General features: G+C 36.0%; 4 protein-coding genes across 6 annotated transcripts in view; all 4 read left to right on the forward strand.

Annotated features, from left to right (window-relative positions):
* On the forward strand, positions 588–5,362 carry LOC104721016 (probable esterase KAI2). 3 transcript variants are annotated; one of them, XM_010438923.2, is made up of 3 exons: positions 588–1,125; positions 1,624–1,807; positions 4,910–5,362. In XM_010438923.2, the coding sequence occupies exons 1-3, from the start codon at positions 755–757 to the stop codon at positions 5,168–5,170; spliced, it is 816 nt and encodes a 271-aa protein (XP_010437225.1). In that variant the 5' UTR covers positions 588–754; the 3' UTR covers positions 5,171–5,362. The 3 variants fall into 3 exon arrangements, with proteins under 3 accessions (XP_010437225.1, XP_010437226.1, XP_010437224.1); XM_010438924.2 differs by having other exon boundaries at positions 1,624–1,795; positions 4,898–5,362; XM_010438922.2 differs by lacking the exons at positions 588–1,125; positions 1,624–1,807 and adding an exon at positions 3,688–4,224 and having other exon boundaries at positions 4,726–5,362.
* Positions 6,306–7,980, forward strand: LOC104721015 (probable esterase KAI2). The gene is made up of 2 exons (XM_010438920.2): positions 6,306–6,842; positions 7,344–7,980. Exons 1-2 carry the CDS (start codon positions 6,472–6,474, stop codon positions 7,786–7,788), a joined length of 816 nt encoding a protein of 271 aa, XP_010437222.1. The 5' UTR covers positions 6,306–6,471; the 3' UTR covers positions 7,789–7,980.
* LOC109127491 (probable esterase KAI2) lies at positions 9,954–11,065 on the forward strand. Its single transcript, XM_019232342.1, has one exon. It carries the CDS (start codon positions 10,440–10,442, stop codon positions 10,815–10,817), a length of 378 nt encoding a protein of 125 aa, XP_019087887.1. The 5' UTR covers positions 9,954–10,439; the 3' UTR covers positions 10,818–11,065.
* LOC104721014 (suppressor of RPS4-RLD 1) overlaps positions 12,056–14,235 on the forward strand; it is an 8,118-nt gene continuing 5,938 nt past the window's right edge. Inside the window, exons 1-4 of the mRNA XM_010438919.2 lie at positions 12,056–12,583; positions 12,680–12,789; positions 13,084–13,850; positions 13,954–13,998. Coding sequence (XP_010437221.1) covers positions 12,453–12,583; positions 12,680–12,789; positions 13,084–13,850; positions 13,954–13,998 — 1,053 coding nt within the window. The 5' untranslated portion in view covers positions 12,056–12,452. The remainder of the gene's footprint in view (positions 12,584–12,679; positions 12,790–13,083; positions 13,851–13,953; positions 13,999–14,235) is intronic.

Here is a 14,235-nt window from a genome sequence, read left to right on the forward strand (position 1 = left end):
TCCTAATCCTATACGATAGAAATACCACAAGTGGATATATAAGAATCAAAATATGCAGAATAACTTAGATCAAATTATTTCGTGGAATGGATTTCATTCTTCTATATATGGTAGAAATACTTATTAGATCTAATAAGTATAAGTTCTTTATGTCAGAATTGACTTTATATTTCATATCTATAATGTGTATACGTATCTGGTTTTTAGATACCTACCTCGTTAATCAAAATTTTGTATACATGCCAAATTTTAACATTGACTATATAACAAGAACCTCTATCAAAAAAACATTGACTCAGTTTTTTTGACAGAATTTTTTAAAAAAAAAAACTATTTTGAATGCATGTAATTACTTAACTGTTACGTTTAGGTTTAGTAAATTAACAATCAGACATTAAATTATTCTGACCCACCTCGACCTAAAACCGTTCCACCTCATTCAAAGTTCCAAAATATTTTGGGCTTCATTCCAAAAAACTAAAACCAAATTATCACGAATCGCGATGTTTGAGTTTGACAATCTAACAAATATGGTTCCAGTCACCTATAAATCTTGATATTTTAAAAGAAAGATCGTAGAATTTATTACCTCTTCCACAATATGAGATTTTATTCTTAAAAATATATACTACCAAAGAAACTTTAAACTATTTACCAAACACTTCCATTATATTAGCTGATTATATATCAAGAGAGAGAGATATAACAAGAAGACGAATCTTTAGAGAGAGAGAGAAAAAATAAAGAAGAGAAGATGGGTGTGGTAGAGGAAGCTCACAACGTGAAGGTGATTGGTTCAGGAAATCAAGCTACGATCGTGTTAGGTCACGGGTTCGGCACGGACCAGTCAGTGTGGAAACACCTGGTACCACATCTGGTCGATGATTACCGCGTCGTGCTTTACGACAACATGGGAGCTGGTACGACAAACCCGGAATATTTCGACTTCGATCGTTACTCAACTCTCGAAGGCTTCTCCTTTGATTTGATTGCAATCTTGGAAGATCTCCAGATTGAGTCTTGTATCTTTGTTGGTCACTCTGTTTCCGCCATGGTTGGTGTCTTGGCTTCTCTTAACCGTCCTGATCTCTTCTCCAAAATCGTTATGATTTCTGCTTCTCCAAGGTATATAACATATCATTTAAAGATTTATTATCTCTTTTTCTTGATTCATAAGATCATTTTTTGCTCTTTATGTTTATTTCTTAATTTCTTTCTGACATATAATTTGTTTTTTTAATCTAAAGTTCGTAAATTTACTGAATTATCTTCAAATCTGTTATTTGGTGGAGAAGATTCATAAAGCTTTTTTGCTTATTTTAATCTCATTCTGACATATTTTCGACAAAGGGCCTCTCTGTTCCTTCTCTTGGCTGAATTATCCTATTTTATTTCTCAAAATCTATAAACATTTCATGTTTTATTTTTCAATATAAAAAATCCGTAATTTTTTTTTTAACATCATCATAAATTTATTCAGTTTTGATATTGATTTTTTTTTTTAATTGAGAGCGGTGCTTACATATTAATTTAATCTTCTTCTGACACAAGAAAACCCTAGAAATATCCATATACTTTTTTGTTAACTTAAGCAAATTATTTTGTTTTTGGTGCGTCTATAAGATACGTGAACGCTGTTGATTACCAAGGTGGATTCGAACAAGACGACTTAAACCAACTCTTCGAAGCGATGCGAAGCAATTACAAAGCTTGGTGCTCAGGTTTCGCTCCACTAGCCGTCGGTGGTGACTTAGACTCAATCGCCGTTCAAGAATTCAGCAGGACACTCTTCAACATGCGTCCTGACATTGCTCTCTCCCTCNCTATTGCCTTTCTCAACTTCTTCACCCAGGTCCGAATCCATAAACGATGACAAAGCCAACTTCTTGGAGCAAGCAGAAGAAAGCTCAAGGAAGTTATCTACCAAGCAAACCATGCCAAAAAGATCACGTCCGGACACCAAGTGCAAAACCTCTCGTGTGTCATACGCAGACCTTTCCTCAGCTTCAAAACAATCAGGAAGAAGCTCCACAGACTCTACATCAGGCCCAAAGTACGCTGCTCTGATAGCTGAATAAAAATCTTCTTCCAGTTCATCCAAGTACCCTGTAGTACCATTAGCTACTCTCTTCTCCAATACAATATCATGTATTGCTTCTCTATACCACTTTAGCCACTCAACCACTTCCATCTCTTGACTCAATGTCAATCTTTTTTTATACCTGTGAAGCGTATACCCTTGTGTAGAATGTTTCGTCATCACCACTCTCCTAGATAGTAAGTATCTATCATAGTGTGCCCTCTTTTCAGAATCTGAAAGAATCTGGCATCATCACCACAATTCATATCATTCATCATCAAAACCTCTACAACTATCACAAAAGATTTCAATCAGAGAAACAAATCTCTATGTACCTCATAAGCGGCGAGAATCTGAACGAAACGTAACGAATTGGAAGGATCTTTCTTCGAATCGACAAGGTCAGGATGAGTCTCCTTGGCGAGTCTGCGAAATGAAGCTTTGATCTCTGCGATTGAACTTGTCTCGGAGACATTCAAGATAACGTATGCGTTCTCCACCGGAAACTCATCCCGATTCGACTCAGCCTCGCCGCTCAGCAATCGAGTTCCTTGTCGCGACGGCCCGACGCATCCGTAATTCAGATGAACCGGAACCGATCTGCCAGCCGACGTATCAATCCGGCGAGAGTCGTCGTCATCTCAGGTGGGAACGGAGAAGAGTAACGGCACGCCGACAGCACGTGGGTTTATCGGTTTCCCGCCACGTCATCACTAGAGCTAACACTAGTTTTGGTTTGGTCAACAGTAAAAACGGTCTTTATGTAAGAGATGACACAAATTTAACCTAAATGGGCCTTAGATTTTTTATAATGGGCCTTGTTCCTTTCACAGATACAGACAACTTAAATGATGAAGGAAGTGTGGATGTGATACGTGGTCGCATATTCACCATGGCTTTCCATGAATATAAATTTGTTTATGATTATAAATATAAATTCGAATTTTTTTATAAATACAAAAATTTTACTGTATAGAAAGTAAACCCTTTAATTTGAAGGTAGGTCAGATTTCGCTTATTCCTAATCCTATACGATAGAAATACCACAAGTGGATATATAAGAATCAAAATATGCAGAATAACTTAGATCAAATTATTTCGTGGAATGGATTTCATTCTTCTATATATGGTAGAAATACTTATTAGATCTAATAAGTATAAGTTCTTTATGTCAGAATTGACTTTATATTTCATATCTATAATGTGTATACGTATCTGGTTTTTAGATACCTACCTCGTTAATCAAAATTTTGTATACATGCCAAATTTTAACATTGACTATATAACAAGAACCTCTATCAAAAAAACATTGACTCAGTTTTTTTGACAGAATTTTTTAAAAAAAAAAACTATTTTGAATGCATGTAATTACTTAACTGTTACGTTTAGGTTTAGTAAATTAACAATCAGACATTAAATTATTCTGACCCACCTCGACCTAAAACCGTTCCACCTCATTCAAAGTTCCAAAATATTTTGGGCTTCATTCCAAAAAACTAAAACCAAATTATCACGAATCGCGATGTTTGAGTTTGACAATCTAACAAATATGGTTCCAGTCACCTATAAATCTTGATATTTTAAAAGAAAGATCGTAGAATTTATTACCTCTTCCACAATATGAGATTTTATTCTTAAAAATATATACTACCAAAGAAACTTTAAACTATTTACCAAACACTTCCATTATATTAGCTGATTATATATCAAGAGAGAGAGATATAACAAGAAGACGAATCTTTAGAGAGAGAGAGAAAAAATAAAGAAGAGAAGATGGGTGTGGTAGAGGAAGCTCACAACGTGAAGGTGATTGGTTCAGGAAATCAAGCTACGATCGTGTTAGGTCACGGGTTCGGCACGGACCAGTCAGTGTGGAAACACCTGGTACCACATCTGGTCGATGATTACCGCGTCGTGCTTTACGACAACATGGGAGCTGGTACGACAAACCCGGAATATTTCGACTTCGATCGTTACTCAACTCTCGAAGGCTTCTCCTTTGATTTGATTGCAATCTTGGAAGATCTCCAGATTGAGTCTTGTATCTTTGTTGGCCACTCTGTTTCCGCCATGGTCGGTGTCTTGGCTTCTCTTAACCGTCCTGATCTCTTCTCCAAAATCGTTATGATTTCTGCTTCTCCAAGGTATATAACATATCATTTAAAGATTTATTATCTCTTTTTCTTGATTCATAAGATCATTTTTTGCTCTTTATGTTTATTTCTTTATTTCTTTCTGACATATAATTTTTTTTTGAAAAATCTAAAGTTCGTAAATTTACTGAATTCTTCAAATCTGTTATTTGGTGAAGAAGATTCATAGAGCTTTTTTGCTTATTTTAATCTCATTCTTACATATATATTTTCGACAAAGGGCCTCTCTGTTCCTTCTCTAGTTCTCTTGTCTGAATTATCCTATTTTCTCAAAATCAATAAAAATTTCATGTTTATTTTTCAATAAAATCCGTAACTTTTTTTTTTTGTGACATCATCATAAAATCCTTAAGTTTGATATTGAATTTTTTTAATTGAGAGCGGTGCTTACATATTAATTTAATCTTCTTCTGACACAAGAAAACCCTAGAAATATCCATATACTTTTTTGTTAACATAGGCAAATTATTTTGTTTTTGGTGCGTCTATAAGATACGTGAACGCTGTTGATTACCAAGGTGGATTCGAACAAGACGACTTAAACCAACTCTTCGAAGCGATGCGAAGCAATTACAAAGCTTGGTGCTCAGGTTTCGCTCCACTAGCCGTCGGTGGTGACTTAGACTCAATCGCCGTTCAAGAATTCAGCAGGACACTCTTCAACATGCGTCCCGACATTGCTCTCTCCCTCGGTCAGACCATTTTCCAAAGCGACATGAGACACATCTTACCTTTTGTCTCTGTCCCTTGTCACATCCTCCAAAGTGTTAGGGACTTAGCCGTACCAGTTAGTGTTTCAGAGTATCTTCACACCAATCTTGGAAGTGAATCCGTCGTTGAGGTTATTCCTTCTGATGGTCATCTTCCTCAGCTTAGCTCGCCGGATTCTGTTGTTCCCGTCGTCCTCCGTCACATTCGTAATGACATTGATTTCTGATTGTGGGAGATTTATTTAATTAATTAATTAATTAACGATGTCAAAAATTTGGAAATAAACTTTTGATGTGATATGTCTACCTATTGAGAACATTGTTTCGTTGTGGTTTGGTTCTGATTCGTTTGTCTTTGAGTAGTTGATCGTTGTTGTTCTTATCTTTTTGTTAAAGGAAAAGTCTCTGTCTTTTGTCCAGCTTTGCTAGACCCATTATTGCTCGATCTATATAATTGATGGTCCATATGAGCATAGCGAATTATTTCAAGTGTCGTCGATAGTCCACTCCATACAACGTGTGAAGAATAAATTTATTTCCGATTATTTTTCAGTTATTTTCGATTACACCTCAAAGCTCCCATCCGCTACACATAGCCATAGGGATAGCAACGAGTTTTTGCGGATTTGGGTTATCTAGCTGTTAGCTTGTTCGGTGAGGACATAGTTTAGCCGAATCATAACATGATAAAATTATGTGATGGACTGATGGTTTGAAGTTTGTTTGTCTGTTTATGAAAATATAAATCAACTAAATTTTATACTAAATGATAAAAATTTAGGGGTTTTTCAGTTAGGTGGAATTAATTCAAATTTTGTTCGGTTTGTTTGTTTATGCAAATTGTGGACTTGTTTGATGTATTTATAGTGTCATCATGCCAAAAATATTATCTTGTGTTCATTTCTCATTAACAAACTTCAAAATTTACAATAGGCGCCGTAGTCTGTTCAGATTTTATTTGGTTTGTTTGTTTATGAAATTAATGATTTATCTATAAAAAAAATATAACTTTTAAGAGTTTGTGATACAAAAANTATATAACAAGAACCTCTATCAAAAAAACATTGACTCAGTTTTTTTGACAGAATTTTTTAAAAAAAAAAACTATTTTGAATGCATGTAATTACTTAACTGTTACGTTTAGGTTTAGTAAATTAACAATCAGACATTAAATTATTCTGACCCACCTCGACCTAAAACCGTTCCACCTCATTCAAAGTTCCAAAATATTTTGGGCTTCATTCCAAAAAACTAAAACCAAATTATCACGAATCGCGATGTTTGAGTTTGACAATCTAACAAATATGGTTCCAGTCACCTATAAATCTTGATATTTTAAAAGAAAGATCGTAGAATTTATTACCTCTTCCACAATATGAGATTTTATTCTTAAAAATATATACTACCAAAGAAACTTTAAACTATTTACCAAACACTTCCATTATATTAGCTGATTATATATCAAGAGAGAGAGATATAACAAGAAGACGAATCTTTAGAGAGAGAGAGAAAAAATAAAGAAGAGAAGATGGGTGTGGTAGAGGAAGCTCACAACGTGAAGGTGATTGGTTCAGGAAATCAAGCTACGATCGTGTTAGGTCACGGGTTCGGCACGGACCAGTCAGTGTGGAAACACCTGGTACCACATCTGGTCGATGATTACCGCGTCGTGCTTTACGACAACATGGGAGCTGGTACGACAAACCCGGAATATTTCGACTTCGATCGTTACTCAACTCTCGAAGGCTTCTCCTTTGATTTGATTGCAATCTTGGAAGATCTCCAGATTGAGTCTTGTATCTTTGTTGGCCACTCTGTTTCCGCCATGGTCGGTGTCTTGGCTTCTCTTAACCGTCCTGATCTCTTCTCCAAAATCGTTATGATTTCTGCTTCTCCAAGGTATATAACATATCATTTAAAGATTTATTATCTCTTTTTCTTGATTCATAAGATCATTTTTTGCTCTTTATGTTTATTTCTTTATTTCTTTCTGACATATAATTTTTTTTTGAAAAATCTAAAGTTCGTAAATTTACTGAATTCTTCAAATCTGTTATTTGGTGAAGAAGATTCATAGAGCTTTTTTGCTTATTTTAATCTCATTCTTACATATATATTTTCGACAAAGGGCCTCTCTGTTCCTTCTCTAGTTCTCTTGTCTGAATTATCCTATTTTCTCAAAATCAATAAAAATTTCATGTTTATTTTTCAATAAAATCCGTAACTTTTTTTTTTTGTGACATCATCATAAAATCCTTAAGTTTGATATTGAATTTTTTTAATTGAGAGCGGTGCTTACATATTAATTTAATCTTCTTCTGACACAAGAAAACCCTAGAAATATCCATATACTTTTTTGTTAACATAGGCAAATTATTTTGTTTTTGGTGCGTCTATAAGATACGTGAACGCTGTTGATTACCAAGGTGGATTCGAACAAGACGACTTAAACCAACTCTTCGAAGCGATGCGAAGCAATTACAAAGCTTGGTGCTCAGGTTTCGCTCCACTAGCCGTCGGTGGTGACTTAGACTCAATCGCCGTTCAAGAATTCAGCAGGACACTCTTCAACATGCGTCCCGACATTGCTCTCTCCCTCGGTCAGACCATTTTCCAAAGCGACATGAGACACATCTTACCTTTTGTCTCTGTCCCTTGTCACATCCTCCAAAGTGTTAGGGACTTAGCCGTACCAGTTAGTGTTTCAGAGTATCTTCACACCAATCTTGGAAGTGAATCCGTCGTTGAGGTTATTCCTTCTGATGGTCATCTTCCTCAGCTTAGCTCGCCGGATTCTGTTGTTCCCGTCGTCCTCCGTCACATTCGTAATGACATTGATTTCTGATTGTGGGAGATTTATTTAATTAATTAATTAATTAACGATGTCAAAAATTTGGAAATAAACTTTTGATGTGATATGTCTACCTATTGAGAACATTGTTTCGTTGTGGTTTGGTTCTGATTCGTTTGTCTTTGAGTAGTTGATCGTTGTTGTTCTTATCTTTTTGTTAAAGGAAAAGTCTCTGTCTTTTGTCCAGCTTTGCTAGACCCATCATTGCTCGATCTATATAATTGATGGTCCATATGAGCATAGCGAATTATTTCAAGTGTCGTCGATAGTCCACTCCATACAACGTGTGAAGAATAAATTTATTTCCGATTATTTTTCAGTTATTTTCGATTACACCTCAAAGCTCCCATCCGCTACACATAGCCATAGGGATAGCAACGAGTTTTTGCGGATTTGGGTTATCTAGCTGTTAGCTTGTTCGGTGAGGACATAGTTTAGCCGAATCATAACATGATAAAATTATGTGATGGACTGATGGTTTGAAGTTTGTTTGTCTGTTTATGAAAATATAAATCAACTAAATTTTATACTAAATGATAAAAATTTAGGGGTTTTTCAGTTAGGTGGAATTAATTCAAATTTTGTTCGGTTTGTTTGTTTATGCAAATTGTGGACTTGTTTGATGTATTTATAGTGTCATCATGCCAAAAATATTATCTTGTGTTCATTTCTCATTAACAAACTTCAAAATTTACAATAGGCGCCGTAGTCTGTTCAGATTTTATTTGGTTTGTTTGTTTATGAAATTAATGATTTATCTATAAAAAAAATATAACTTTTAAGAGTTTGTGATACAAAAACAGAATTGGTGATGTTGTACATCTATCATTTTGAGACGATAAGAACAAAATTTAAAATTTCTAGTTATTTTTCTAAAAATTTATATTTTCTATAAGTTTAGATATGTGTTTGCTATATATAACACATTATTTCTTCTTACTAGCCAAAGTATAATTAAACTTCTATTCTTTTTAAATTCATTTCATTGATACAGTTGAATTGTTTACATAAGTCATGAGAGATTCTAGAACATCTATTCAATTTTCTTCCCTATGCAATGCCATGAAGTTTGAATACACAGACCAGACTTGAACTCTTTTTGGCAAAACAATTAACTGAACGAACTAGCCCATTGTAAAAGGGTTTGATAAGTGGGCTAGGCCCATTTATACACACACACACAAAAAAAAACAACTTTAGAAAAACTCACGTGACGAGAAAGTTCACACGTGTGTCACTCTTACCCCAAAAAAATTGATTACCACCACAGCGAAGAGAAGCAGCAGCATCCACCATCCACCTCCAGCCAGTAGCACATTTCACCATCACCAATCACCAATCACCAATCACCATCATCGTCATCGTCGTCGTCGTCGTCGTCTCTTCTTCTCTCTCTTCCTCTGTAACTTTTTTTACTTTTCTTCCCCGTTTCGCTCTCCGTCAAAGTCTTCTCACTCTTTTGCTTTTATTTTTTTCTCCACTGTAAATTCCCTTTTTACCCTTAAACCCATCGTTCGTTCCCCCCTGAGACACGGCGGCCACGAAGAAGAAGAAGAGGGAATAATATAGAGAAAAGAGGCGATTGATTGATTTTGTCCCATCGGAGACGCCGCTCGTTGTTCAGGGGAAATGGCGACGGCGACGACGACGACATCGGAACGAGAAGAGTTAGCCAAGCACTGCAGTTCACGGAACTGGTCCAAAGCGATCCGAGTTCTCGATTCGCTCCTTGCTAAGCAGTGTTCAATTTTGGATATATGGTTTGGTTTCGCGATCTTTCTTCTCTCATCAATTTCTCCGGATCGGTAAAATCATTAATCTCAATTTTGTTTTTGATTGGGAAATTTTGGTTTCAGCAATAGAGCGTTTTGCTATAATCAATTGGAGCTTCACAAGCATGTGATTAAGGACTGTGATAAAGCACTTCAGCTTGAGTCTTGTGCCATTGAAGCTTATATACTCAAAGGTTAGTTCACTACCAAGCTTTTTTTGAAGTAGTGCTTTCAGAGTATCAAGTGTAATAATATCTCTGAGGATTGAGTCTTATTCTTGCGATACCTTCAGAGCTATTGTTAGGGGTTTAGCCTGCTAGTTATGAATTGATGATATAATGGTTGCTTAAGAATATCGGTAATCTTAGTATAAGCTATNTATTTCTTTATTTCTTTCTGACATATAATTTTTTTTTGAAAAATCTAAAGTTCGTAAATTTACTGAATTCTTCAAATCTGTTATTTGGTGAAGAAGATTCATAGAGCTTTTTTGCTTATTTTAATCTCATTCTTACATATATATTTTCGACAAAGGGCCTCTCTGTTCCTTCTCTAGTTCTCTTGTCTGAATTATCCTATTTTCTCAAAATCAATAAAAATTTCATGTTTATTTTTCAATAAAATCCGTAACTTTTTTTTTTTGTGACATCATCATAAAATCCTTAAGTTTGATATTGAATTTTTTTAATTGAGAGCGGTGCTTACATATTAATTTAATCTTCTTCTGACACAAGAAAACCCTAGAAATATCCATATACTTTTTTGTTAACATAGGCAAATTATTTTGTTTTTGGTGCGTCTATAAGATACGTGAACGCTGTTGATTACCAAGGTGGATTCGAACAAGACGACTTAAACCAACTCTTCGAAGCGATGCGAAGCAATTACAAAGCTTGGTGCTCAGGTTTCGCTCCACTAGCCGTCGGTGGTGACTTAGACTCAATCGCCGTTCAAGAATTCAGCAGGACACTCTTCAACATGCGTCCCGACATTGCTCTCTCCCTCGGTCAGACCATTTTCCAAAGCGACATGAGACACATCTTACCTTTTGTCTCTGTCCCTTGTCACATCCTCCAAAGTGTTAGGGACTTAGCCGTACCAGTTAGTGTTTCAGAGTATCTTCACACCAATCTTGGAAGTGAATCCGTCGTTGAGGTTATTCCTTCTGATGGTCATCTTCCTCAGCTTAGCTCGCCGGATTCTGTTGTTCCCGTCGTCCTCCGTCACATTCGTAATGACATTGATTTCTGATTGTGGGAGATTTATTTAATTAATTAATTAATTAACGATGTCAAAAATTTGGAAATAAACTTTTGATGTGATATGTCTACCTATTGAGAACATTGTTTCGTTGTGGTTTGGTTCTGATTCGTTTGTCTTTGAGTAGTTGATCGTTGTTGTTCTTATCTTTTTGTTAAAGGAAAAGTCTCTGTCTTTTGTCCAGCTTTGCTAGACCCATCATTGCTCGATCTATATAATTGATGGTCCATATGAGCATAGCGAATTATTTCAAGTGTCGTCGATAGTCCACTCCATACAACGTGTGAAGAATAAATTTATTTCCGATTATTTTTCAGTTATTTTCGATTACACCTCAAAGCTCCCATCCGCTACACATAGCCATAGGGATAGCAACGAGTTTTTGCGGATTTGGGTTATCTAGCTGTTAGCTTGTTCGGTGAGGACATAGTTTAGCCGAATCATAACATGATAAAATTATGTGATGGACTGATGGTTTGAAGTTTGTTTGTCTGTTTATGAAAATATAAATCAACTAAATTTTATACTAAATGATAAAAATTTAGGGGTTTTTCAGTTAGGTGGAATTAATTCAAATTTTGTTCGGTTTGTTTGTTTATGCAAATTGTGGACTTGTTTGATGTATTTATAGTGTCATCATGCCAAAAATATTATCTTGTGTTCATTTCTCATTAACAAACTTCAAAATTTACAATAGGCGCCGTAGTCTGTTCAGATTTTATTTGGTTTGTTTGTTTATGAAATTAATGATTTATCTATAAAAAAAATATAACTTTTAAGAGTTTGTGATACAAAAACAGAATTGGTGATGTTGTACATCTATCATTTTGAGACGATAAGAACAAAATTTAAAATTTCTAGTTATTTTTCTAAAAATTTATATTTTCTATAAGTTTAGATATGTGTTTGCTATATATAACACATTATTTCTTCTTACTAGCCAAAGTATAATTAAACTTCTATTCTTTTTAAATTCATTTCATTGATACAGTTGAATTGTTTACATAAGTCATGAGAGATTCTAGAACATCTATTCAATTTTCTTCCCTATGCAATGCCATGAAGTTTGAATACACAGACCAGACTTGAACTCTTTTTGGCAAAACAATTAACTGAACGAACTAGCCCATTGTAAAAGGGTTTGATAAGTGGGCTAGGCCCATTTATACACACACACACAAAAAAAAACAACTTTAGAAAAACTCACGTGACGAGAAAGTTCACACGTGTGTCACTCTTACCCCAAAAAAATTGATTACCACCACAGCGAAGAGAAGCAGCAGCATCCACCATCCACCTCCAGCCAGTAGCACATTTCACCATCACCAATCACCAATCACCAATCACCATCATCGTCATCGTCGTCGTCGTCGTCGTCTCTTCTTCTCTCTCTTCCTCTGTAACTTTTTTTACTTTTCTTCCCCGTTTCGCTCTCCGTCAAAGTCTTCTCACTCTTTTGCTTTTATTTTTTTCTCCACTGTAAATTCCCTTTTTACCCTTAAACCCATCGTTCGTTCCCCCCTGAGACACGGCGGCCACGAAGAAGAAGAAGAGGGAATAATATAGAGAAAAGAGGCGATTGATTGATTTTGTCCCATCGGAGACGCCGCTCGTTGTTCAGGGGAAATGGCGACGGCGACGACGACGACATCGGAACGAGAAGAGTTAGCCAAGCACTGCAGTTCACGGAACTGGTCCAAAGCGATCCGAGTTCTCGATTCGCTACTTGCTAAGCAGTGTTCAATTTTGGATATATGGTTTGGTTTCGCGATCTTTCTTCTCTCATCAATTTCTCCGGATCGGTAAAATCATTAATCTCAATTTTGTTTTTGATTGGGAAATTTTGGTTTCAGCAATAGAGCGTTTTGCTATAATCAATTGGAGCTTCACAAGCATGTGATTAAGGACTGTGATAAAGCACTTCAGCTTGAGTCTTGTGCCATTGAAGCTTATATACTCAAAGGTTAGTTCACTACCAAGCTTTTTTTGAAGTAGTGCTTTCAGAGTATCAAGTGTAATAATATCTCTGAGGATTGAGTCTTATTCTTGCGATACCTTCAGAGCTATTGTTAGGGGTTTAGCCTGCTAGTTATGAATTGATGATATAATGGTTGCTTAAGAATATCGGTAATCTTAGTATAAGCTATGAATAGTACTGTTTTTGGTAACCTAGGGTGAAGATTTCTGTTAAGTTATCAATAAGTGGGGATGAGATTTGAAAATTGTTACTGAATCATGGTGTGGTGGAAAAAAACAGGACGCGCTCTTTTGGCGTTGGGGAGAAAACAGGAAGCTGTTCTTGTTTTGGAGCAAGGATATAAAAATGCTTTTCAGCAGACAGCAGATGTGAAGCAGTTACTTGAATTAGAAGAGCTCTTAAAAGATGCAAGACGAGAGATTGATTGTACTTTCGAAAACCATGCCACCGAGTCCCGGCAAGAGACCCCTGCCTCGCATCTAGGGTCATGTGCTAGTGAGAAGTCTGATGAAAAAATTGATAAGCGGGACAAGCATGACTCTGATTTTGGAACAAGCGATAGTGCCTGCAAATTAGCAAGTATTGCAGTTTCTGAATCAGGAGCATGTAGCAGCAATGGGAACTCCCACGAGGCATCCAGGGAATTAGGCGAGCCATTAAAGGTCAATAGCTTTTCAAAGGATGCATCCAAGGCAAGTAAGCAATCTGGTGGTAGTTCCGACTTATGTAATGGATCATCGTACAAGGAAAAAGAGAATGGAAAGTGTGGCAGCCAAATCAATGGTTCTTATGAAACATGTAAACCATGTAATGGTTCTGATTTGCATGATAATTTAGCTGAAAGTTCTGATCGGTTAGGGGATCTGACGATTAGTGGAAAAAAAATGAGCAGTACGTCTGGATTTACTAGCAATTCAAGCCATAAAGCTGAGGTACGTTGCGGAGTTGGCACTGAAATCAAGATAAACAAGAAGTACACCATAGCAAGAATATCAGGAAACCAGTCTATAAGTGTGGATTTTCGACTTTCTAGAGGCATTGCACAGGTATAGCAATGCAAAATAATAAGAAAAGGTTACTTTATGTTGTATCTTAGTGGTGTTGAGATTGCTTCCATATTCTTGATCACTGAGCTTCTGTTGTCAACAGGTGAACGAAGGAAACTATACAAAAGCTATATCTATTTTTGATAAGGTGATTTTTCATGTACTCCTGTTTGGTGATCTTAATATCTGGCGAGTGTCTTTTGTTTTTCGTTTCCCTGTTTTACATTCTATTCGGAGGTTGTTTGGCAAAAATGACTGGGTCAAATTTTTTACCATTTAGCTTATCTTTGTGCAGGTGCTGAAAGAAGAACCAACTTACCCTGAGGCACTTATAGGAAGAGGGACAGCTTATGCATTCCAACGAGAGCTTGAAAGTGCTATAGCT

This window comes from Camelina sativa, chromosome 11 (assembly GCF_000633955.1).
Source record: "Camelina sativa cultivar DH55 chromosome 11, Cs, whole genome shotgun sequence".
In the NCBI taxonomy this organism is placed as follows: Eukaryota; Viridiplantae; Streptophyta; class Magnoliopsida; order Brassicales; family Brassicaceae; genus Camelina; species Camelina sativa.